This window comes from Lethenteron reissneri, chromosome 2, assembly GCF_015708825.2.
Source record: "Lethenteron reissneri isolate LAM-NWPU_2019-01 chromosome 2, ASM1570882v1, whole genome shotgun sequence".
Lineage (NCBI taxonomy): Eukaryota > Metazoa > Chordata > Hyperoartia > Petromyzontiformes > Petromyzontidae > Lethenteron > Lethenteron reissneri.
Window position 1 is genome coordinate 2901286 of NC_083780.1, and position 26327 is coordinate 2927612.

The 26327-nt window shown below is 53.9% G+C and overlaps 1 protein-coding gene across 2 annotated transcripts; it reads right to left on the reverse strand.

Moving 5' to 3' along the window:
• LOC133342217 (sodium/hydrogen exchanger 9B2-like) lies at window positions 1-23171 on the reverse strand. 2 transcript variants are annotated; one of them, XM_061551222.1, is made up of 13 exons: window positions 22812-23171; window positions 20268-20468; window positions 17691-17861; window positions 16821-16960; window positions 16066-16193; window positions 14212-14387; window positions 12843-12949; window positions 8733-8882; window positions 6918-7029; window positions 6581-6717; window positions 4891-5137; window positions 2846-2909; window positions 1-1146 (listed from the first exon to the last, which is right to left on the reverse strand). In XM_061551222.1, exons 2-13 carry the CDS (start codon window positions 20452-20454, stop codon window positions 1107-1109), a joined length of 1659 nt encoding a protein of 552 aa, XP_061407206.1. In that variant the 5' UTR covers window positions 20455-20468; window positions 22812-23171; the 3' UTR covers window positions 1-1106. The 2 variants fall into 2 exon arrangements, with proteins under 2 accessions (XP_061407206.1, XP_061407214.1); XM_061551230.1 differs by having other exon boundaries at window positions 1-2909.
• Between the last annotated feature and the right edge of the window lie 3156 nt (window positions 23172-26327).

Genomic DNA, 26327 nt, shown 5'->3' on the forward strand with positions numbered 1-26327 from the left:
CAGGTGCGTGACGTCATTTATGGACGGCCCCTTAAACCTTTTCCCGTTCGAAGACGTCTGCAAATTGCAGGCTGTGGGTGTCCCCGTTCACCTGCTGAACTCCGGAACGTGCTAGCGGCTCGGGCAGTAATTTTCTTTGGAGAGGCCTAGCAGCGCCCGTTGTTTATAAAGACATTGTTACTCACCGCAGAGAACCGCAGAGACACGACCGCACTCTACGATGGCTGGCGCCAAACTGTGCCACGCACACTGTCGCATGGCCTTGTGGGAGCCCCGGTACCGGAAAAGTTACTTTACTTTAAGTTTTCCTACCGGTTTCCATTTGATGATGTAAACGAACGTCATCGGGACGGGAAAGGGGTAAGAGTCCTCGCCCGGTCACACAATCAACTTGACACTTGACCTGTGCCGTGTTATCATCCATTGAGCAAGGCCGACATTGCCACAGCTCTGGGTGGTGATGATGGCATGTACGTTGATCTTCTTTCGCACCGTACGTAGCCAACCGTGCTACTTCGGAGGTGTGGGGGAAGGACAGCTAAAAAAACTAAAAGCAGTTCGAAGGACGTGAGTTTGTCAATGCAGCCGATTTAAAAGTGCACAGCTCCAGTGGTTTCCGACATAAGAGCGATCCAGATGGCCGCAGAAGCACATCTGAAAGTGCCACGCGATGCGGCGACCGCCGCCTTTGTTTGATGGCCAGCCAAAAGCCGCTGCTGCGAGGACGAGCGGAGTTCGCGTGATTATGGTTCATGGTCCTTGACGAGATGACCAGCGAGCTATTGCGGTTGATTAGTGGCAAGCACTTTGTGCGAAATGTGTGCGAGGATAGATTCGGCCCATCATCATCCCTCCAGGGTCGATAAAACAGCGGTTGTCCTGCGGATAGACCCTCCCCCCCTGGGGCCACGTGAATGTGGAATTCCCACCACGGGCTCTGCAAGGGGCTGCAGAGAGGAGAATGAGCACCGATGCCTCGATGCTCGCTCGGGAGCAGCGACAGATCGCTCGTTGGGACCAGGACAATCACCGCGAGAGCGACGAGCTGCTGTCGGGTCTACGAGCTCCATCCCGCATGAAGTCCCGCGATGGCCCAGCAGGCTGGTTCAGAGTTCACCGTTCTGGCGTCTCCCCAGTCTTGGGGAGCTGAACGTAAACACACAAAAAATAACCGCTCCCCCCCCCCCGGTTCCAGTGTAACGAGAGATTCAAGAAATGGTCGATCGTCGCGCACGAACGACGCTCGTACGCGCACACCAGTAGCTTGACGCACGCGAACACGCATCAAACACGACACTCGCACACTCATGGCTTACACACTACGCAGACGTGTCAAACACGCATCAAACACGACACTTGCACGCGCACACTCATGGCTTACATGTGCGAACATGTGTCAAAACACGCATCAAACACGACACTTCGCACGCACACACTCATGGCTTACACGCATGCGAACATGTGTCAAACACGCATCAAACACGACACTCGCACGCGCACTCATGGCTTACACGCATGCGAACATGTGTCAAACACGCATCAAACACGACACTCGCACGCGCACACTCAGGGCTTACACGCATGCGAACATGTGTCAAACACGCATCAAACACGACACCCGCAAGCGCGCACTCATGGCTTACACACACGCGAACATGTGTCAAACACGCATCAAACACGACACGCGCACGCGCACACTCATGGCTTACACGCGCGAACATGTGTCAAACACGCATCAAACACGACACTCGCACGCGCACTCATGGCTTACACGCATGCGAACATGTGTCAAACACGCATCAAACATGACACTCGCACGCGCTCATGGCTTACACGCATGCGAACATGTGTCAAACACGCATCAAACACGACACTCGCACGCGCACTCATGGCTTACACGCATGCGAACATGTGTCAAACACGCATCAAACACGACACTCGCACACGCACTCATGGCTTACACGCATGCGAACATGTGTCAAACACGCATCAAACACGACACTCGCACGCGCTCATGGCTTACACGCATGCGAACATGTGTCAAACACGCATCAAACACGACACTCGCACGCGCACACTCATGGCTTACACACACGGAAACATCAGCAGCAGCAGTGGCCGTTCGCCATACCCATTCCCCATTTTTACAAAGGGACCATCCATGCCGAGCGAGCGTAGTGCCGGCACGGTGCCAGCACGGTGCCCGCACGTTTCCAGCAGTTTGGGTGAGGGTTTTTTTTCCCCCTTCTCCTTTTCCACTGGGACCTGTTTGCCGAGCCGAGCCGGAGCCAAACGGTGACGGCACAAGACGCGGTCTCGGCTCGTCTGCTTACGCGTGGCGTCTTTGTGCACGTGGCGACGACTTCAACATATCGCTTGCGCCAGGCTAGGTGCACCTTGCGACCCAAGTGCAAACGTAATTGCTCGTCTCTTTAGTTGCTCTGCGTAACGAACGTCAAACGCAGGCGAAGCAAACTGGCGCGCAGCTATAACCCCCCCGCTCATCCTCCTTCGCGTCGTTCGCCATCATCATCGTGGTGACGCAGGGTCAAGATAAAAGCCTTCGAGCTCGTCGCGACTGACGTCGAGCTGCAGGCCGTTGCACGTCACCGTGTGCATTTTTTTTACAACTAAAATCACCCCTTAAATTCCCCACTTGCTATTACACACAGCAAGCAAGCATCCCGCCTCTACCGGCAGAATGATACGCAGGGACGGCTGCCGCTGGCGGGTGGCCCCGAGGCTGGATCGCAGAGCAAATATCGAACCCTGCTGACTGGCAGACCGATGCCACTGGGGGTGTTCTGATGTTAGTGAGTGAACCCCCAGCAGGTGGCCAGGTTACATCAGTGTCTGCTGCTCCTCAATCGTAGACTCCATCTCCGCTTTGTCGGGACTGAGAGTCTGACCTGCGTGTGCGTGCGTGCGTGTGCTCACGTGCGTGTGCGTACGTGCGTGTGTGTGCGTGCGTGTGTGTACGTGCGTGCGTGTGTGTGTACGTGCGTGTGTGTGCGTGCGTGTGTGTACGTGCGTGTGTGTGCGTGCGTGTACGTGCGTGTGTGTACGTGCGTGCGTGTGTGTGTACGTGCGTGCGTGTGTGTGTACGTGCGTGTGTGTGCGTGCGTGTGTGTACGTGCGTGTGTGCGTGCGTGTACGTGCGTGTGTGTGTGTGTACGTGCGTGTGTGTGTACGTGCGTGTGTGTGCGTGCGTGTGTGTACGTGTGTGTGTGTGCGTGTACGTGCGTGTGTGTGCGTGTGTGTGTGTACGTGCGTGTGTGTGCGTGTGTGTGCGTGTGTGTACGTGCGTGCGTGTACGTGCGTGCGTGTGCGTGTGTGTGCGTGCGTGTACGTGCGTGTGTGTACGTGCGTGTGTGTGTGTACGTGCGTGTGTGTACGTGCGTGTGTGTACGTGCGTGTGTGTGCGTACGTGCGTGTGTGTACGTGCGTGTGTGTGCGTGCGTGTACGTGCGTGTGTGTACGTGCGTGTGTGTGTGTACGTGCGTGTGTGTACGTGCGTGTGTGTACGTGCGTGTGTGTACGTGCGTGTGTGCACGTGCGTGTGTGTGCGTACGTGCGTGTGTGTGCGTACGTGCGTGTGTGTGCGTGCGTGTGTGGGGAGGGGGTTGAGGTGGTGGCAGGGAGACAACAAGCACAGTGTCACTCTGACAGTCTGCCTCTGCTCAGAGACGGCGAGTGGCCGTGCTTGGGCCGTACCGGCCAGGGGGAGCCACGGTGGCTAGGAGATGTTGACTACCTCGCCTGGTAAACAGGAGGTCGTGGGTTCGATCCCGACCCTGACCCTTTTATATTTGGAATGTGTGTTCGCCCCGTGGTTGTGTGGATTTGTCTATGGGTCCTCCGGTTTTTCCCTCCACATTTAGAATCAACGTGCGCTCAGAGTATTTGGCTGCTGCCATACATTCACACGTGATAAGCCACTTCGTTGGGATATCATTTGTGGGCAGGTCGCTTCTGATAAAGAGCTACACAGCTCAGTGGGGCTTCGCTGGTAAAATAAAACATCGTTTTAGCGGTCTCGCCTCTGCCCTGTCCATCCGCATGGAGGAAGCAGCAAAGAGTTCACGAGCTTGATGCCCAATGTCGAAGTTCTGCTGCCGGCCACGACAAGAGGGCTTCATCGTAGACAGAGTTCGCGTCGTTTGGCCGTTCCTCCTCCTCTGAAGCAGTGCAGCCTACAGTGGCTTTACTATGCGGTCTCTATTGGTCTAGATGTACCGCACCTCCGATTAGCGCGGTTGGCTACTTGCGGTGCGAAAGAAGTTCAACGTGCATATACACCATGCATCTCTACGAGTCTCTATGTGTCTGAAAATGAAATTATTTTACCAGGCAAGGCCCCACTGAGCTAAGTAGCGCTTTTTCAGAAGCAACCTGGACACAATTAATACCCTAACAAAGTGGCTTACGTGGAAATGTATGCAGCGAAATACTCGAAACGCGTGACATCGATTCTGAATGTGGAGGGAAAAACTGGAGAATCCAGAGAAAAATCCATGCGACCACGGGGCGGGAGAACATGCAAACTCCAAATATACAAGCGTCAGGGTCGTAATCGAACCCTCGACCTCCTGTAGACCAGGCGAGGTAGTTAACGTCTCACCAACGTGCCACCGCACTCAATTGGAATCGCGCAGCGGCAGCAGCAGCAGCGATCATTGCCCCAGCTGCGAAAACTTGGCACGACCCTCCTGGAAACGAGTCGCGAGACACGGCCAAACTGTCCTGGGTAAACTAGCAAAATCTTAACAATAAAAATAATTCTTATTTCAACATTAGCACCCTGAACCTCCTGCATACCAGGCGAGGGAAATTACATTTCGCCACCGTGGCATACGTCCGTCCGGAGCGCGTGACCGCGGCGACGCTTACCGTCCGCCTCCGTGCCGGCATCGGCCGCATGAGGAGGAGGTGGTGGAGGAGCCGGGATGGGCGGCGCCGGCGGCTGGCGCGGCAGCTGGAGGAGACGCGGCCCGGTGAGGCCGATGAGCAGCGAGCCGAGCGGCGCCGTCAGCAGGATGGAGAGGAAGGCGGCCGTCAGGATCTGCAGCCCCCACGCCTGCGCTCCGGTGTCGCCGCGGAGACGCGCCACGTCCAGCGCCACCGAGCCTATTGCAGCCTGACGGGGCCGGTGGGCGTGGTGGGCACGGTGGACTGGGTGAGTATGATGGGCACGGTGGATATGGTGAGTTTGGTGGGTATGGTGGACTGGGTGAGTATGGTGGGCACGGTGGATATGGTGAGCACGGTGAGTTTGGTGGGTATGGTGGACTGGGTGAGTATGGTGGGTACGGTGGATATGGTGAGTTTGGTGGGTATGGTGGACTGGGTGAGTATGGTGGGCACGGTGAGTTTGGTGGGTATGGTGGACTGGGTGAGTATGGTGGGTACAGTGAGTTTGGTGGGCACGGTCAATGGCAGAGCCAGGATTTTCAGGTGGGGGGGGGGCGACCCCTCCAGGAATGAAAAATGATAGAGGAGTTGTTAGTAAGTAAGGACTTGCGGCGATGGCGAGGGTCGAATTCGAACCGCGTTGTGTGATCGGTATCGCGCTCACTGAAGGTGTTTGCCTTCAGGGAATCCGTGTACTGTATAGGCAACTGCGCACAATTCTGTGAGTCACTTATAACTGCTTTGCCATTACTTATTGCCAATTATGGACTCTATTATCCTATCATCTCATAGAGTTATCCTATCATCTCATAGAGTTCCCGGCACGTAATAATATGCTAAACAGTGGCAGTGGGGGTCGCAAAATGCCCATTTATTATTAATAAACCCCAATGATCCGATCCAAATTAGGGATTTCGATCGGATCAATGGGGGGCACGTGCCATCCCACCCCCCCCCCCCCCCACTTGCTCTGCCAGTGGGCACGATGTGCACGGTGGGAGAGGCACAGAGCACTGTGATGAGGCTGGTGGGACACGGCTATATAGAGGAAGCTAACGCCTGTGATAACGCTCGTACACCTCTGTGATAAAACAACTGTCAAAACTCGCACCTACACCACCACACTGCCACCTACACCACCGCACTAACACACCTACACCACCGCACTAACACACCTACACCACCGCACTAACACACCTACACCACCACATGAACACTGCCACCTACAACACTGCTCCACCGCACTCACACCGTATTGGGATCTGCATGCGTGTGCGTCCGTAAACGTGTGTGTGTATATTGTTATATTATTATATATGTGCATGTAGTGGTTAGCGCGCTGCGCTACGAACCCGGCTACCCGGGTTGGATTCCCGCCCACAGCCACCAACACCGGTGATGATTATCTGAACGGGTCCTGGGCCTCCCCTAAGTCGACTCAGCCTCAAATGAGTACCTGGTGCGGTGTGTAAACTTCACCACTGGGGAGACAAAGGCGGTCGGGCGTGGTGCTGGCCACCCAACCCCTCGTGTACCGTTCCAGCCTTCATAGGTGCTCGCTAACAGCACTTGCCCCTACATTCTGTTAAGGCTATACGGGGGATCTTTGTTTGTGTATATGTATGTGAGCATATGTGTGCGCGTGTATGTGCGTGTGCGTGGGTCTCGCCTGTACGGTGGCCTTGGGCAGCCACGCGAGCGACACGAAGAGCTTCTCCCGGACGTTGAGGCCGGCGCAGCCGACGGCCCCGAACGTGACGAGGAGGCGCATGAGCAGCCCCACCAGCAGCACCCCCACACATAGCCCTGCTCACCGCCACCAGCACCGTCATCACCGCACACAGCAGCAGATCATCAGCATCAGCACCATCATCACCCAGAAGCGCCTCCCCGGGCCCCGAGAGACGCCCCTCAGGAGGGAGCGGTGCGGGCGGTGCCCACAGTAGTGGTGGGGTGTGGTGGCGCTGGCCGTGGTGACCTCTGGAGCTCGCGAACTGCGTCACCACCTGTGGTGTGGGGCTCCAGCACGGAGAGGGAAACCTCGGCGCCGATCAGGGAGAAGAGCAGAGGCTGGAACACTCCGATCCACACGGCCTTCACCGCCTCCGCCACAGCCTCCTGCACACGGTACACACACGGTGCGCACGATTCACACGATACACACACGGTGCGCACGATACACACACGGTGCGCACGATACACACACGGTGCGCACGATACACACACGGTGCGCACGATACACACACGGTGCGCACGATACACACACGGTGCACACGATACACACACGGTGCACACGATACACACACGGTGCGCACGATACACACACGGTGCACACGATACACACACGGTGCACACGATACACACACGGTGCACACGATACACACACGGTGCACACGATACACACACGGTGCGCACGATACACACGATACACACACGGTGCACACGATACACACACGGTGCACACGATACACACGATACACACACGGTGCACACGATACACACACGGTGCACACGATACACACACGGTGCGCACGATACACACACGGTGCGCACGATACACACACGGTGCACACGATACACACACGATACACACGATACACACACGGTGCGCACGATACACACACGGTGCACACGATACACACACGGTGCGCACGATACACACACGGTGCACACGATACACACACGGTGCGCACGATACACACGATACACACACGGTGCACACGATACACACACGGTGCACACGATACACACACGGTGCACACGATACACACACGGTGCGCACGATACACACGATACACACACGGTGCACACGATACACACACGGTGCGCACGATACACACACGGTGCACACGATACACACACGGTGCGCACGATACACACGATACACACACAGTGCGCACGATACACACACGGTGCACACGATACACACACGGTGCACACGATACACACGATACACACACGGTGCACACGATACACACACGGTGCACACGATACACACACGGTGCACACGATACACACGATACACACACGGTGCGCACGATACACACACGGTGCACACGATACACACACGGTGCGCACGATACACACACGGTGCACACGATACACACACGGTGCGCACGATACACACGATACACACACGGTGCGCACGATACACACACGGTGCACACGATACACACACGGTGCACACGATACACACGATACACACACGGTGCACACGATACACACACGGTGCGCACGATACACACACGGTGCGCACGATACACACACGGTGCGCACGATACACACACGGTGCGCACGATACACACACGGTGCGCACGATACACACACGGTGCGCACGATACACACACGGTGCGCACGATACACACACGGTGCGCACGATACACACACGGTGCGCATAATACACACACGGTGCACACGATACACACACGGTGCACACGATACACACGATACACACACGGTGCGCACGATACACACACGGTGCACACGATACACACGATACACACACGGTGCGCACGATACACACACGGTGCACACGATACACACGATACACACACGGTGCACACGATACACACACGGTGCGCACGATACACACACGGTGCACACGATACACACACGGTGCACACGATACACACGATACACACAACCTTCACTCACGCATCTACCATGTCATCCACCCACTCACTCACCCACTCGCTAACCACACGACACATACACACGCACGATACGTGCTCACATACACGATACGCACACGTGACACGCGCACACACACGACACGCTCACAGACGACACACATGTGGCACGCACACGACACACGCACTCACGTTGGTGTCTCCCCATCCCCGAGCGGCCACGAAGGGCACCATGAGGCAGCAGAGGCCGCCGGCCCCAGGGAAGCCCAGGGCCTCGCTACCAAATATGGCCAGGACCCCCGTGGCCAGCAGCAGGGTCGTCCTCCACGCCACCACGTGCGCCTGTCGAAAGTCGCACGCACGCGTCGACAGGCAGATATTAACCCTTTCCCGTTACGATGACGAACGAATACAATGACGTTTTTCTTCCCATTGCGTTCGGATGACGGATGGGGAGGGGCGGGTGGATAGGGGGGTAGCGGTGGGTGGAGGGGGGCAGTGAGTGGGAGGTTCGGGGTGGGGGGGGTGGGAAGGAGGGGTGGCGCTAATTAATTGCAGACGCTGAGAACAGGCACCTGCAAGCACTAGGATTCTTCGTGTGTGTGTGTTGCGTTAAGTGTTATATTTGCTGTTTTATGACTTTAAAAAAGTTGTGGCATAAGTGGAACATTGTCAACATGGGAGTCAATGGGAAAACGATGATCGTTCAACGACTTTTTCGCTTGCCGAGCAATTATCAAGGAACTTACGTCGCTCGTGAAGCGAGACCACGCCTGTATTACATTCATGGGGAGAAATGTCGTTTTACAGGCGGATTGGGCCGCCCTGTTTTTTTTTTAACGTTCTCCAACGAGTTCACTCCGTCCGTAACGTGGGATACCATGGTAACTCGCAGGAGGGACGACGCGATACGAACCGACACCCTCGTGCAAAGCCGTACTTACTTTTCTTATGCTACGTATTCGTTGCGCACGGTTCAAATTTACTGTGCTCAGTCGGTGTTAGCTGCTGAGGTCGTGACGTGTGGCGGGTTTGCTCCGTGCCCCCCCCCCCTGTGCCGTTCCCGTTCAATTGGAACGGTGACCTGACGCCTACTTTATTGAGGGCGATATTGGCACGCGTGAAATAAAGATCGATTGATTGATCGAAAGACTCACCCTGGAGAAAACTGGGCACACTGAGCAAAAAGGTAAATACGCACGGTTGGCTACGTACGGTGCGAAAAGATTTCGGCACCGTACACCCGATGAAGCTGGTTGTAATCACCAGCGAGACGTCATACTCGGATTGTCAATGTTGTGGGTTTCTCTCCGACACAACGGTGTGTTGTACTAGTGTAGTGGGTTCTACGGTGACACACACAATAACTTGGAGGCAACATGATTATTACAACACCCCAACAGGGTAACTGCATGAACGTACACTTGGTTAACTATACCACAATGGGGTAGCTACATAACCGGGTCAGTCAGTAACACACTGCCTGACCCATGATGCCAAGCGTAAAGACCGAAGACCGAGGATCGAAGAGACGCAGCACCCACGGGTTCCATTTCAACAGACAGCCCCGATCGGCTCTCGGGACCTCCCTTTTATGCCTCTGAGCGTGGCCTGGCTCCACCCTCGGCCACGCCCCCTTCTAGATCCTACCAGAAGGTTCTGGGCCTCATGTCACGTGTCCCTCTCGCCACCGCTTGCCCCCCCCCCTCGCTACCCTCTCCTGGTCACGTGCCCTCTCTCGGGCTCGCTTGCATGCCATACCCACTCTGGTGCCAGAGCGAGGATCGAGACATGCAGTTCCACTCTTGAGACCGTAGGTGGCGTTAAACGCCACAGTGACTCCATTTACGTCGCTACACTCGTAACAAATTGGTATGTTTTGTTGAAACGACAAACCTTACTAATTGGCCGTGTCGAGTGGTGGTGGATTAACGACGCATTTATATTTACGCGGTCTAACCCAAAATAACTGTGAATACATACATTAGCTCCGTCCGTCCGGGTGTGACGCAGCGGGAAGCGGGTCACGGTAAGCCCTGCAGACATGAAGACGACACGAACCGAGCCTCTGGCGTGCCCTCACTTACTTCGGTAGAGACTCGCGCCCGACAGGAGAAACCAGGACGCGCGCTCGCGAAATCGCCACTTTCCCTAAATCTTTGTGATTTCCCAAAAAAATGAAGATCTTTTAATCCCTAATCCCTTCCCCCTCTTCCTTCTTCCCTCCCCCTCCTGACTCCCATCTTTCTCCCCGTTCCCTATACAGTAGTCCCTCGGTTAACGTCTTTGAATCCATTCGTCGAATATATAAATAATTACATGTAAAAAAAGCAGTCGAGGTCTAAACACTCATAAATGAGCGTCACCGATTGGCTGAGGCAAATGCTCAGCCCCACTCACAGGCGCTCGGATTGGAAGAAATTGGCGGCACGCATTCATAAGGTGAACACGTTACCATTAATCAAAATGTTAACGTCAGTCGAAACCGTGGGATCCTATGGGAGGCGAAACATTAACCGCAAAAAACGTTAACCGGTGTCACTGTTAACCGAGGGACCACTGCACACCCCCCTCCTTAGTTAAGTTATTCCTCCCTAATCACCCCTCCGCTATATAAAAGTACACGTTCGCGTCCGCAGACAGGGCGCCACAGTGGCTAGGAGATGTTAACTACCTCGCCAAGTGTACAGGAGGTCGTGGGTTCGATCCAGACCCTGACACTGCCTGTTGTATATTTGGAGTCAGCGTGTCCATCTCTCTCGCCCCGTGGTGGTCTCGTGAATTTTTTCTCCGGGCCCTCCAGTTTTTCCCCTCCGACGTCACGCGTTTACGAGTATTTGGCTGCTGCTAATGCGTTGAGCTATCGTTTGTGATAGCCAGGTAGCTTCTGGAAAAAAAGTACACAGCTCAGTGGGCCTTCCCTTGTAAAATACAAAAATTTTGTTTAGTGAGTGAGCCCAACTTTCCCCCTCCTCCTCCCTTTCTGTTATTTTTACAGGAGCACAGATTTGGGATTTTTGTTTGTACCCGCAGAGTCTGTGCCCCTCCTCGCAACGACACGGGGTCTATTGCTCTGTTATCAGGCTCTTGTTGAAATACACTGAAAAACAGACTTCCCCAATTATCCCCTCCCCATTTAAAGTTCCATCCTCTCCCCACCCGACGCGACATCCCCACGTGGTTGGTTGAGGCAGCGAGCCGCTTCCCCCCCCCACCACTAATCCCCCCCCCACCACTAATCCCCCCCCCCACCACTAATCCCCACCACTAAGCCCCCCCACCACCGACCCCCACCGACCCCCACCCCATCTTTAAGATGCTTCAGTAGCGACTGTCCTCCTGGTGCTGTGACACAGGGGCTCAACTATAGGGTTTGCATCGTCATGCGACGCATAGGGGCCCAGTCGGCCACAGGGGGGGGGGGCTGAATCAACAGATAAGCAAGTAAAAAAATGTAAGAAAATTTTATTTAAAATAAAAATTCTTAATAAAAAAACTACCTGCGGTCTACCACGGACCAAGCCCGATTAATGTATCCGACTATCGCATACCTGTAAACCCACACGGTTTAGCACGTATTCGTGTGAAGGGAAACTGAGTTGTCAGGTCCATACGGCGTACAGCCGTTTCAATGGGGGCACATTGTTATTGTCTATTTGTTTGTGTTTCTCCCTTGCGATGGGATTTTGTAGGACGAACGTTGAGATTTATAAGGGGCACGGGGTGACCAATAAGGTCTGAATTGGTCTGTAACAAGGTAGGGCACTGATCAGGGGTTGAGAGGTGTGTGAATTGGTCTGTAATAAGGTAGGGCACTGATAAGGGGTTGACAGGTTTGCTATCGTATCAACAGAGCAGAAAGTTGCGCGATCCACCTGCTTTGAAGAAACCCTACACCAATGGGTCGGCATGAGAAGCAAGACGCACGATAACTTGTGAGAATTGTAACCTTTAAATATTTATATTAATACTGTCACTGTGAAGCTGTCGTCCTCTAAACCCAATACACGGTGCAACTTTAATAAAATAGTTATAGCCTATGTATTATTTCCCACGGGTTAAAAACCATCTGTAGCTATTTCAGTAAAAGTGAGTGGGGAGAAGGGAGTGCCGCTCACAGCGTGAATCTCGCAAAGCCTCCCCGCTGAAATCGGTCGTCGCGCCGCTGCTGTGACGTCTGGTTACGTGAACTGTGCGGCACACCTGTACCGTGCTCGCGTTTTGTTAAAATAAAATACTTCAAAATGAGGGGGGGGTTGCTGCGGCTGGCCTTGCCGGCCTGGGCGATGGAAGTTCACTCGCCTGGTCTGGGCTCGGGAAGAACCGGAGGACGAGGCCCAGAGCCAGGCCCGAGAAGACCCCCATCACGATTTCCAGCGGCCCACGCAGCACCGTGAAGAGCAGCGAGCCTGCGGCGACGCGGCACCTCCGGTTAGCGCGGTTGGCTACGTACGGTGCAAAAGAAGTTCAGCATACGTGCATACAAAGGTTCCCCGGGTAGCCCACTCGAGTTGCGAGGGGCAAGTGCAGTTGGCGAGGAACGGCAGCGCCGCCTATGGAAGGCCGGCGTGGCGCACGAGTGGGCCACGCCCAGGCCGCCTTTGTCTCTCCCCAAGTGCTCGTGTTTTCTTACGCACCGCACCAAGCGTGCTCATTGAAGGCCGAGTCGGCAGTAGGGGGGAGGGACCAGGACCGGTTCAGATATTACGCCATTCACAGTGGCCATTAGCAGGAATCGAACTTGGGTCGCCGGGTTTATAGCAATGTGCGCCGACTGCTGTGCTACCGCTCCACACAGACACAAGAGAACAAAGAGACAAAGATCCCCCATATAGCTTTAACAGAGTGTAGGAGAAAGTGCCGTTAGCGAGTACCTATGAAGGCTGCTACGGCAACGAACGGGTGGGTGGCTAACACGATACCTGCCACCTTTGTCTCTCCAGTGGCGATGGTTACACATCGCACCAGGTACTTATTTGAGGCCGAGTCGACCTAGGGGAGACCCAGGACTGGTTCAGATAATCGTGACTGGTGTTGGCCGTGAGCGGGAATCGAACTTAGGTCGCCGGGTTCGTAGCGCCAAACCGCTACACTACCGCTCCCGACGACACACAGATAACAATATCCTCCGATTGGCATGGTTGGCTATGTACGGTGTGAAAGAAGTTCAACATACATACATACAACCGCCATTCATCACTAAGTGGAAGTGACGTCACCACGGCGCTTGTGTCAGGCTACATGCACTTTAAGGCCAAGCGAAGCGTCGAACGCCCGCTCGCAGGAGGTCACGGAACAGACCCAGGTGCCATGGGTTGAGTGACAAAGATGACTGGCAGATGCACTACCTCTGCCCCCTACTGTGCCACACAGACACACATTACAAAGACAAAAATCCCCCATAGAGCCTAAACAGACTGTTGGTGGCAAGTGCTGTTAGCAAGCACCTATAAAGGCCGGCACAGCACACAAGGGGGTGGGAGCAGAGCACCACGCCCAGCCGACTTTGTCTCCCCTGTGGCGATGTTTACACACCGCACCTGGTGTTGGTGGCCGTGAGGAAATCGAACGCGGGTCCCCAAGTTCGTAGCGCAGTGCGCTCATCACTACGCCACCGCTCACAGATACACACACATATAACAGATACACAGATACACAGACACACACAGACCGGTGGAGAAGGCGCTGGAGAGGCAGGCGTTGAAGCCCGTAATGGCGAGAACGTCGTCCACGCTGCCAGCAGCGAGTAGCAGCGTGGGGATGCCCTGCTCCGTGCCCAGGCCTCGCTCCTGCAGAGCCAGCATGGAGGGCACCACCACGGCCGGGGACACTGCGCCCAGCACGCAGCTGTGTCGTGGAGGACACATACACACACACATACACACACATACACACACACGGGGCATGGAGGGCACATACACACATACACACAAACATACACATACACACATACACAACAACAACAACAACCGCCATTCGCCACTAAGTGGCGGTGACGTCACCACGATGCTTGTGCCAGGCCAAGTGCACCTTGAGGCCACGTGAAGTGTCGAAAGCCCGCTGGCAGGAGGTCACGGGGCAGACCCAGGTGCCACGGGTCGACTGACCGAGATGACCGAGATGACTGGCTGATGCACCACCTGTGCCCCCTACTGTGCCAACTTGCTGTGCTTTAGCCACCCGGCGCTCCGCTCGTTGTTGTGAGCGTCGCTCCTCCGCCCTCCGTTGTTGTTGGAGGGCGACTGCCTCCAACTGCCCAGTAGCGTCCTTCACGAGCCTCCTCCACTGAGGCCGATCTTGACACCGCTGGTACCAGTCATCGGCAAGTCCACTCAGCTCCACGTCCTCCTGTACCACATCACTCCATCTCTTCTCCAGCCCGTGCCGCGCCCGTCTAGCCCCCTCGATCCGGCCGAACAAAAGCTGTTTAGGCATGCGGTGGCTGGGCATGCGGGCTACATGACCCAGCCAACGCAGCCTTGCCTGCCGGAGGAGCTCACTGATGGGACTTTGCCCAGATCTTTCAAGGATTTGTGAGCTCCTCACACAATCCAGCCTGGTTAAACCCAGGATGGATCGTAGGCAGGCCAGCCTAAATGTTTCCAACCGGCGAAGATGCTCCACCAGGGGGGTCCACGTCTCGCAAGCGTAGAGAAGGGAGGGAATGACCGTGGCCGAGAAGACCTGAAGCTTCGTGCGGAGCGACAGACCAGGTAGCTTCCACACAGCGTTACGCAACCGATGAAAAGATATTGCCGCTCGACTGATTCGGAGTGAGACCTCTGCTGATAGACTGGAGCCGGTCATAAGCACACTGCCCAGGTATGGGAAACTCTCCACTCTCTCCACAATATAATACACACACACATACACACACACACAATTGAATGGAGGGCACCACCATGGCAGGGGACACCTGCAGTGTGGTGAATAAGTGGGTGAGTGAGTGGGTGGGTGGATGATTGAGTGGGTGAATGGGTGGGTGAGTGGATAAGTGAGTGGGTGAGTAGGTCAATGGGTGGGTGAGTGGGTAAGTTAATGGATGAGTAAGTGAGTGGGTGAATAGGTGGGTGAGTGGGTGAGTTAATGGATGAGTGTGTGGGTGAATGGGTGGGTGAGTGAGTGGGTGAGTGAATGGGAGAATGGGTGGGTAAGTTAATGGATGAGTGAGTTGGTGAGTTGATAAGTTGGTGGATGAGTGGGTGGGCGAGTGTGTTCCTGTGACTTGCAGCGTGGTGGTGGTTGAAGGAAGTGTGGTGGATGAGATGACACAGTCAGTGTCTGGTCGCCCGAGTCCTCAACCCCAGGGAGAGCAATCAATGAGTGAAGCTCATGAGAACAGTAACCACGGTAGTAGAAGCAGTAGTAACAGAAGAGTGATAAGGAGGCACCTGACCGCCGGTGAGTGAATCAGCGAGTTCCGGATCATCATTTCAACTTCGATAAAGGTTCATTATTTGGAGTGGCTCATCGCTCTCTCTACACTTGAGCTGCGATGCCGCCGATTCGCCGGTGGGTCACCTACCCCAGCATGAACCCCCACACCCAGGGCAGGTGGAGGAGGAAGTGAGCGACCACCCCGACGGAGACCGCCTCCACCAGGCAGGGCAGCACGGAGAGGCGCACGCACACGCCCTTGAGCCTCCTCAGAGCCTGCGGCAACACGCAGGCGAAGTTCCTCCATGTGGCATTTTTACAGGCTGTCGGGGAAAGTGCTGTTAGCGAGTGTGTGCAGTGTGCGAGCGGTAGGGTAGCGGTTAGCGCGCTGCGCTACGAACCCGGAAACCCGAGTTCGATTCCCGCTCACGGCCAAGATCAGTGACCATTATCTGAACCGGTCCTGAGTCTCCCCTAGGTCGACTCAGCCTCAAATGAGTACCTGGTGCAAACATCGCCACTGGGGAGACAACGACGGCCGGCCGTGGTGCTGGCCACCCACCCCCTCGTGTGCCGTGGCGGCCTTCATAAGTGCTCGCTAACAGCACTTGCCCCAACAGTCTGTTAAGGCTATGCGGGCTATCTTTGTCTTTGTGTGTGCTCGTGAACGTGTGCCAGTGTGCGAGTGCTCATGAGCGTGTGCCAGCGTGCGAGTGTGTGCGAGTGAGCATGTGCCAGTGTGTGTGTGTATGTGTGTGCTCGCTAGTATGTGCCAGTGGGTAGCGTGTGTGTGCTCGTGAACGTGTGCCAGCGTGCGAGTGCGTGCGCCCACGCTCGTGAGCGTGTGCCACGCGAGTCCGTGCTGGCCCCGGCCGGGAGTCGAACCTAGCTGGCCGCGGTCACCTGTGGGTCGAGGCCCAGGCCGGCACGCATCAGGATCACAGTGAGCGCCGCCCTCCTCAGCGCCGACGACCACTCCTGAGCGATGCCGTCCACCAGCTGGCCCGGCACGTTCTTCAGTGCGAAGCCCGTCAGCAGCATCCCTGGGTCCCACGCAACCACGTTCAACCAGGGTGACGACTCACACACGCACACACACACGCAAATGTGGAATCTCCACCACCGGCTCTACCGTGTGAGCAGCAGCGAGAGATCACTCCGGCTCTGTGTGTAAACATACACACACGTGTGTGTGTGTCTATGAAATGTGGGGAAAGGTGGCGCATCGGTCTGCAGCCGGCGCGTTGCGCTACCAACCCTGCGACCCGAGTTTGATTCCCACGCACGGCCACCAACCCCAGTGACGATTATCTGAACCACTCCTGGGCCTCCCCTAGGTCGACTCAACCTCAACTATGAGTACCTGGCCCCCTCCCGTTTTTTGTCTTCTGCTATATGGGGTATCAGAGCTTACCAGGGTTGTAGAGTTTATTGAACCATGGGGTTTAGACAGGTTTCCATTGAAATGTAATCCGTAATATGTTTGTGCTGGTGTCAACCCCATTTCATATCCTCTGTGTACTTTTGGGGAGACAAAGGCGGCTGGGCGCGGTGCTGGCCACCCACCCCCGACTTGTGCCGTGCCGGCCTTCATAGGCGCTGCTAGCTAACAGCACTTGTTCCAAAAAGGTCTGTTGAAGGCTACACGGGGACCTTTGTCTTTGTGAAATTGTCCGCACGTCCCGACTCGGCAGGCCTCGATGTTGGCATTCGCGGGAGCTTTTTTTCCTCCGGGGGGGGCGTGGGGGGGTCTATTCCCATTCGCGATGTTACCGAGGAGCGGAGGGATGGGTGGAACGCCGGGCAGCCGGACGCGGGCGAGCAAGGCTCCGGCCAGCGTGGAGCCGAGGAAGAGCAGCAGCAGGCCAAAGACGTTCCCCCCGGGCAGCACGTCCGCTCCCAGCACGGAGAGCGGCACGGCCCACAGCAGCAGCACGGCCAGCACTAAGGTGGGCGGGGGGGGGGGCACGGAGAGGGGGGACACGGGGACAGATCGAGGGAGATCGAGGGGAGATGGGAGAGGGGACGTGGGGGGAGACACGGAGGGTCAGAGGATAGCAGAGGGAGAGACGGGAAGAGAGGCACGGGGACGTGACGGCGAGTACAGTACAGTACTACAATCTGAATAAAATAGGGGGAGGGGGTGTGGGGGGGGTGGGGGGTGTAGGGTCGCTGGGGGGTGAACTAACGTTGCCGTGTCATAGCGATGGAAGGGCGTGAGGCTCTAGACGCCTCTTGGGTGGAGGAGGCCCCTGGCGCCAACAGCGGCCGGAGCGAGCAAACAGCCGCAGGGCCATGTCTCTACCCATGCCTCGTCGTCGTTGTCATTCATCACGACCTCGACAACGCCCCTGGTCGTCGCTTGAAGTCACGCCAACCCCCTATTGGATCCACGTGCTTAACCTTCATCGATGCAAGTTCAACTCAACCCCACGCCCGGCCGCATTTGTCTCCCAAGTGGTGATGTTTACACAGCAGGTACTCATTTGAGGCCGAGGCGACCTAGGGGAGGCTCACGACCGGCTCAGATAATCGCTAGCACTGGTGTTGGTGGCCGTGAGCGGGAATTGAACTTAGATCGCTGGGTTCATAGCACAGCGCGCGAACCGCTACACTACCGCTCCCAATGAAGCTTGGAGAGCTGAATGGAGTTCAAATAAAATAAAAATATTTAAAAATAAGTTTTTTTTAAACACGCTTTAATGAAAAGTACCGTACTCGTAATTGCAGAACTCCACGACTCCAGGGAGTGGCCCCGCAGCTTGCCATAACGTAAGGGGCTGTGGTGATTTACAGGCAACGTAAGCTGAGCGTGGACAATTAGACCCGTAAAAAATATTGTTTAAAAATATATATTTTACATTTTTAATGATATAATATAGTATTGTCATCAGTACGACATAAGTATACCAAGTCTGCAGTCGATAGCACATTGGAAAGTGGGTAAAAATTGAGTTACAAGATTTTTTTAAGGATACGACAACAGACGAAGTGAGTTAAATAAAAAAGCGTGTAATAAACACATTCCTGCAGAGAGAGCTGGTAGGAACGTTGGGTTGTTCGGTCAATGGCCAGGGTCAACGGAGGCGTGGTGTATTCCGCAAATATGCCTGACTGTGAGGGCGGGCACAAGCCGGTGTGAGTAGGTTAAACGTTGAGTTTAATAAGGGCACCACGGGGTGACCAGCCCCTCCCCACCCAGCCCCACCCCTCCCACCCCCCACCCAGCCCCACCCCTCCCCACCCAGCCCCTCCCCATCCTCCCCTCCCCACCCTCCCCACTCAGCCCCTCCCCACCCTCCCCTCTCCACCCAGCCCCACCCCTCCTATTTTTGGATGCACGACGGACGGACACAATAATCCCCTGTGGGCTGGTGTAACCAGGAGGTTCCTACCAGTAAAAGAGCTCCATCAGTGTGCGACTGTGGCCATCCAGAACAGAGAGCGTACAACGTCTCGATCCACACATACGAAGGAGACATCATCACAGCGAAACACTCCGCTGGTCCTGACGAGGTTATCTGGCTTGACCACTTCAATGTGACATTGTAGTTGTTGCTCTGCATCAACATTAGCCGCCACGTCGATTTCCACCCCCCCCCCCCCATCATCTACACCACAGCTCGATGCTGAGTGGTCAATTCTTGGGACTGCACGTGCTCGTCCAATTGCACTTTCGTACAATCGTCCCCTCATATAGCTTGCTCAATGTTTCTGTAACTTCTGTACGAAAGGAGAAGTCGTCCTCGTTATCATCGCGACGAATCACCATCATTGTGATCGCAACAACTCGCCATCGTCGTGACGACCTATCATCTCCTCATCCAAGGTCGTAACAACTCATCAGTGTCATCATAGCGACGACTCATCATCGTCGTCATGGCGACGACTCAATGTCGTCATCGTCGCGATGACTCGTCGTCGTTGCCGTCATGGCGACGACTCGTCATCTCCTCATCCAAGGTCGTAACAACTCATCATCAAATTTTGATTTAAAGCTTTCGTGACTGCAGGGATTCATCTTCTTGGTTCTTTCGGTAAAGTCACGTAGAATGTAAATAATAAAATAATAAAAATTAAACATAATAAAATAATTCTCACGACGTTTTGGCCACAACGCAAGCAGCCGTCCTCAGGTGGAGAACAGGTCTGTCGAGAAGACAGAGTCTGAATGACATATCATCACTCATCATCGTCATCATGGCGACGACTCAATGTCGTCATCGTTGTCGTCGCGACGACCTATCATCTCCTCATCCAAGGTCGTAACAACTCATCGTTGTCGTCATGGCGACGACTCATCATCGTCGTCATGGCGACGACTCAATGTCGTCATCATCGTCTCCTTACCCGTGGTGGCGAGGCGGGCAAGGCATCCGTGTGGAGGGCACCGGACGGCGTCCCTTGCTCTCAGCTTCCACGGTGTCGCGCCGCCGCCGCCGCCGTCGCCGCCGCCTCCCGTCCGGCGCTGCGACCCCTCAGACCCAGGGGACGCCGCCCCACCGCCACCCTTCTCGCCGTCCCAGCGCGTCTCCATGTTCCCGCGGGCGCCTGCCGCGCACGGACGAAAGACAAAGACAGCCGCCCCCCCCCATCGTGTAGGCATTAGCAGAGTGTTGAGGGCGAGTAGCCAGCATCACGGCCCGGCGGTTTTTGTCTGCCGAGTGGTGATATTATACACACAGGTACTAATTTTAGGCATAGTCGACCTAGGGGCCGTCCATAAATGACGTCACGCGACTTTGGACGATTTTTGACCTCCCCCCCCCCTCGTCACACGGCGTCACAAAAAGTCAGACCCCCCCCCCCTCAAATATGACGTCACAAAGCTCTGCCACCCCCCCAAATAAAACTTGCTTCAAATCGCTTTAAACTATTGTCATTGTAGTGCGTGTTTAATGTGGCGCTGCACTCTGATGTTGTAGGAGAAAACATTTATCAACAAGTCTATTTAATTAAGTATAACGTGTCGTCTATTTTTATTTAAAGTTGTGCATTTCGATGTGACGTCACATTTCTCAAACCCCCCCCCTCGTCACACATCGTCACAAATGTCTGACCCCCCCCCCCTAGGTGCGTGACGTCATTTATGGGCGGCCCCTTAGGGGAGGCACAGTTCAAACATTAGCAACTGATATTGGTCGTGAGCGGGAACTGAACTCGGTTTGCCGGGTTCATCGTGCAGTGCGCTAACCACTGCACCACAGCTCCCCACACACAAAGATCCCCCGTATAGCCTTAACAGACTTTTGGAGCAAGTGCTGTTAGCAAACAAGCACCTAATGAAGGCCTGAACAGCGCACGAAGGGGGTGGGTGGCCAGCACCACGCCCGGTCGCCTTTGTCTCCCCGGTGTCGATGTCGACACACCGCACCAGGTACTCATTTGAGGCTGAGTCGACCTAGGGGAACCCCAGGACCGGTTCAGATAATCGTCACCGGTGTTGGCCATGAGCGAGAATCGCCACACCACCGCTCCCCACGGCCCACACATGAACACACAAGAACACACATGACCACACATGAACACACATGACCACACATGAACACACATGACAACACATGAACACACATGACCACACATGAACACACAAGAACACTCATGACCATACATGAACACACATGACCACACATGAACACACATGACCACACATAACCACACATGAACACACATGAACACACATGACCATACATGAACACACATGACCACACATGACCACACATGAACACACATGACCACACATGACCACACATGAACACACATGAACACACATGAACACTCATGACCATACATGAACACACATGACCACACATGACCACACATGAACACACAAGAACACTCATGACCATACATGACCACACATGACCACACATGACCACACATGAACACACATGACCACACATGAACACACATGACCACACATGAACACACATGACCACACAAGAACACACATCACCACAAATGCCTACACATGACCACACATGAACACACATGAACACACAGGAACACACAAAGCCGACCTTTCACCCCTAGCAAGCTTTACGTTGTAACCTCGTGGGTGCAAAAGTTCATGGCCACCCACCCCCTCGTGTGCCACAGTGCCGGCCTACCTTAGATGCTGCCACTCGCTAACAGCACTTGCCCCAACAGTCTGTGAAGGCTACACGGGGGATCTTTGTCTCTGCGTGTCTCCTGCAAGCTGCTCCTGTCACGAATCGGTTTCAGTCAATTGCGTATCGAATAATTGTGAAAAGTCTCAGTTTGGTGTTTTGACATCTTAACACCTAAATTTTGATTTAAAGCTTTCGTGACTGCAGGGATTCGTATTCTTGGTTCTTTCGGTAAAGTCGCGTAAAAGAGAAATAATTATAATAATAATAAAAATATAAAACAATATTATTGTTTTATATTTTTATTATTTTATTATTTCCCTTCTACGTGACTTTACCGAAAGAACCAATAATATCTTAACACAGCTGTTTTGTTTCCAGAAAAGGAGGAAACCCTATTCTCACAATCACCGATGTTAAGTTGACTGTGTAAAGGGGGGTTGTGTAACACAATCACCGATGTTAAGTTAACTGTGTAACACAATCACCGATGTTATGTTGACTGTGTAAAGGGGGTTGTGTAACACAATCACCGATGTTAAGTTAACTGTGTAACACAATCACCGATGTTAAGTTAACTGTGTAACACAATCACCGACGTTAAGTTGACTGTGTAAAGAGAGGACCGCCCGCCTGTTCACCAACTATCGGGCTTGTGCGGTGCGCGAGCCAGCTGATCGGATCTTCACTCAACTCGCCCCCCCGTTGAGTGCGGGAGACGCAACAACGTTCGACGTTTCGGGGAATGGCCCTTATTCAGAGCACGTGTGTGCGAAAGACGAACCGTGGCGGGTGAGCGAGCGGTGCAGTCGTGACGGGAAGCCACGGCAAGTCCACGCGGCGCGTAGCCACGGAGAGGCGACTCCGAGCGGCCAGCAACAAACAGCACTAACATCGAATCGGCAAACACATTTGAGCACTTTTAATGGGAAACCAGCACCGCGTTACATAACGTAACCTCCATACATAGCTCTATTCGTCATTGATTAACCACCGGGGAAGGATGAACGGGGGGGGGTGGGGGTCAATACATAGTCACCACAGTAATTATTAGCACAGCGGATGCCCCAAACCCACGCTGCCTGCAGCTGCTGCTCAACGTTGCTGGGCGCGCAGGCAACGCCGCGGCCACCTGCACGCCGGGGTGGGGTCCTCGAGACGAAGCCGACGACAACTTTATTGACAGCACGGCACGGCGGAAGAGGAGGGGTGAGGAAGAGAATAACTTTATTGAGAACACGAAGTCGGTGTTTCTGCGGCCAAGACAATCAACTTGCACCGCCTTGGGGGCCGTCCATAAATGACGTCACGCACCTAGTGGGGGGAGGGGGGTCAGATATTTGTGACGATGTGTGACGAGGGGGGGGGAGGGAGTGTTTGATGTGACGTCACATTCAACACGCGCAACTTTAAATAAATATAGAATTGTTATAACACTAATTGTTATAACAACACTCCTACAACATCAGAGTGCAGCGCCACAGTAAATACGCACGACAATGACAATATTTAAAGCGATTTGAAGCATGTTTTATTTTCAAAATGGATATATGGTTTGGGGGGGGGGGCAGCAGAGCTTTGTGACGTCATATTTGAGGGGGGGTCTGACTTTTTGTGACGACGTGTGATGAGGGGGGGGGGGGGGTCAAAAATTGCGTGACGTCATTTATGGACGGCCCCTTAGTCCAATTTATAAGACGCTCTTTCTGGAAAGTAAGACGCACCAGCCCGAAACGTTGTGTCCGTTGTTAATAAAGTTGTACAAATCTGGTCACACAGAGGGATCGGATTACAAACCCGTCAACCCCTTATCAGTGTCCCTGCCTCGTTACAGACCAATTCACTCACCTGTCAACCCCTTATCAGTGTCCCCTACCTCGTTACAGACCAATTCACTCACCTGTCAACCCCTTATCAGTGTCCCCTACCTTGTTACAGACCAATTCACTTACCTGTCAACCCATTATCAGTGTCCCTTGTTACAGACCAATTCACTTACCTGTCAACCCCTTATCAGTGTCCTTACCTTGTTACAGACCAATTCACTTACCTGTCAACCCCTTATCAGTGTCCCCTACCTTGTTACAGACCAATTCACTCACCTGTCAACCCCTTATCAGTGCCCCCTACCTCGTTACAGACCAATTCACTCACCTGTCAACCCCTTATCAGTGTCCCCTACCTCGTTACAGACCAATTCACTCACCTGTCAACCCCTTACCAGTGTCCCCTACCTTGTTACAGACCAATTCACTCACCTGTCAACCCCTTATCAGTGTCCCCTACCTTGTTACAGACCAATTCACTCACCTGTCAACCCCTTATTAGTGTCCCCTACCTTGTCACAGACCAATTCACTCACCTGTCAACCCCTTATCAGTGCCCCCTACCTCGTTACAGACCAATTCACTCACCTGTCAACCCCTTATCAGTGTCCCTACCTTGTTACAGACCAATTCACTCACCTGTCAACCCCTTATCAGTGTCCCCTACCTTGTTACAGACCAATTCACTCACCTGTCAACCCCTTATCAGTGCCCCCTACCTCGTTACAGACCAATTCACTCACCTGTCAACCCCTTATCAGTGTCCCCTACCTCGTTACAGACCAATTCACTCACCTGTCAACCCCTTATCAGTGTCCCTGTCTCGTTACAGACCAATTCACTCACCTGTCAACCCCTTATCAGTGTCCCCTACCTTGTTACAGACCAATTCACTCACCTGTCAACCCCTTATCAGTGTCCCCTACCTTGTTACAGACCAATTCACTCACCTGTCAACCCCTTATCAGTGTCCCTGCCTCGTTACAGACTAATTCACTCACCTGTCAACCCCTTATCAGTGTCCCTGCCTCGTTACAGACCAATTCACTCACCTGTCAACCCCTTATCAGTGTCCCCTACCTTGTTACAGACCATTTCACTCACCTGTCAAACCCCTTATGAGTGTCCCCTACCTCGTTACAGACCAATTCACTCACCTGTCAACCCCTTATCAGTGCCCCCTACCTTGTTACAGACCAATTCACTTACCTGTCAACCCCTTATCAGTGCCCCCTACCTTGTTACAGACCAATTCACTTACCTGTCAACCCCTTATCAGTGTCCCCTACCTTGTTACATACCAATTCACTTACCTGTCAACCCCTTATCAGTGTCCCCTACCTCGTTACAGACCAATTCACTCACCTGTCAACCCCTTATCAGTGTCCCCTACCTCGTTACAGACCAATTCACTCACCTGTCAACCCCTTATCAGTGTCCCCTACCTCATTACAGACCAATTCACTTACCTGTCAACCCCTTATCAGTGTCCCCTACCTTGTTACAGACCAATTCACTTACCTGTCAACCCCTTATCAGTGTCCCCTACCTTGTTACAGACCAATTCACTCACCTGTCAACCCCTTATCAGTGTCCCCTACCTTGTTACAGACCAATTCACTCACCTGTCAAACCCTTATCAGTGTCCCCTACCTCGTTACAGACCAATTTAGACCTCATTGTTCACCCCGTGCCCCTTAGAAATGTCATCGTTCATCCTACAAAGTCCCATCACAAGGGAGAAACACAAACAAGCAGACACTTTTTTTGCCCGTATTGAAACGACTGTACACCGTATCCACCTGAAAAGTCAATTTCCCTGTACAAGAATGCGGGATAAACCGTATGGGTTGACACGGTGTGATATTATAAGACGCACCCGATAAAGTTACGCCCATCTGGTCACACACAGCTACCGGATTATAAGACCGCACTTTTTCTTCACACAATCACAATATAAATGGATCCACCAGCTCGTGTGGAGCAACTGTTGGCGGGTGGTAGGCTCAAATGTGTGGATAACGCCCACCGGTTCTACGAACCTCCATTCGTCCTGGAGGAATCCGATTAGCTGTGAAGCTCTATATTCACAGATGTGGAAGAGTAGGCCGAATACCCCTCTGGAGTAGAGTGGGGCTCTCCTGAGAGACTCCCTCTCTTGCAGGAGGCCCAGTGGGTCAGCAGTAGCGCGAGCATAAGCCGATTCGTTAAGCAATCTTTTGTGGCCAGGTCGCTTCAGAAAAAAGAGTCTAATTGCTCAGTTGGGGTTATCCGGTAGGAAAAAAATTTGTTTCGTTTTATTCCTATATTTTAAAGTGATTTGATTACCTTTCCTAGAGACTTTGCACTCCGATTGTGCGTTTGCATTGTTTGATGGAACGTTCTGAGCTGTCCTCACTGGACATCCGTGAAAAAAAGAGCTTTTTATCTCATCGGATTCCTCCAGTGTAAATATATCGCGTTGACTCTGAGCC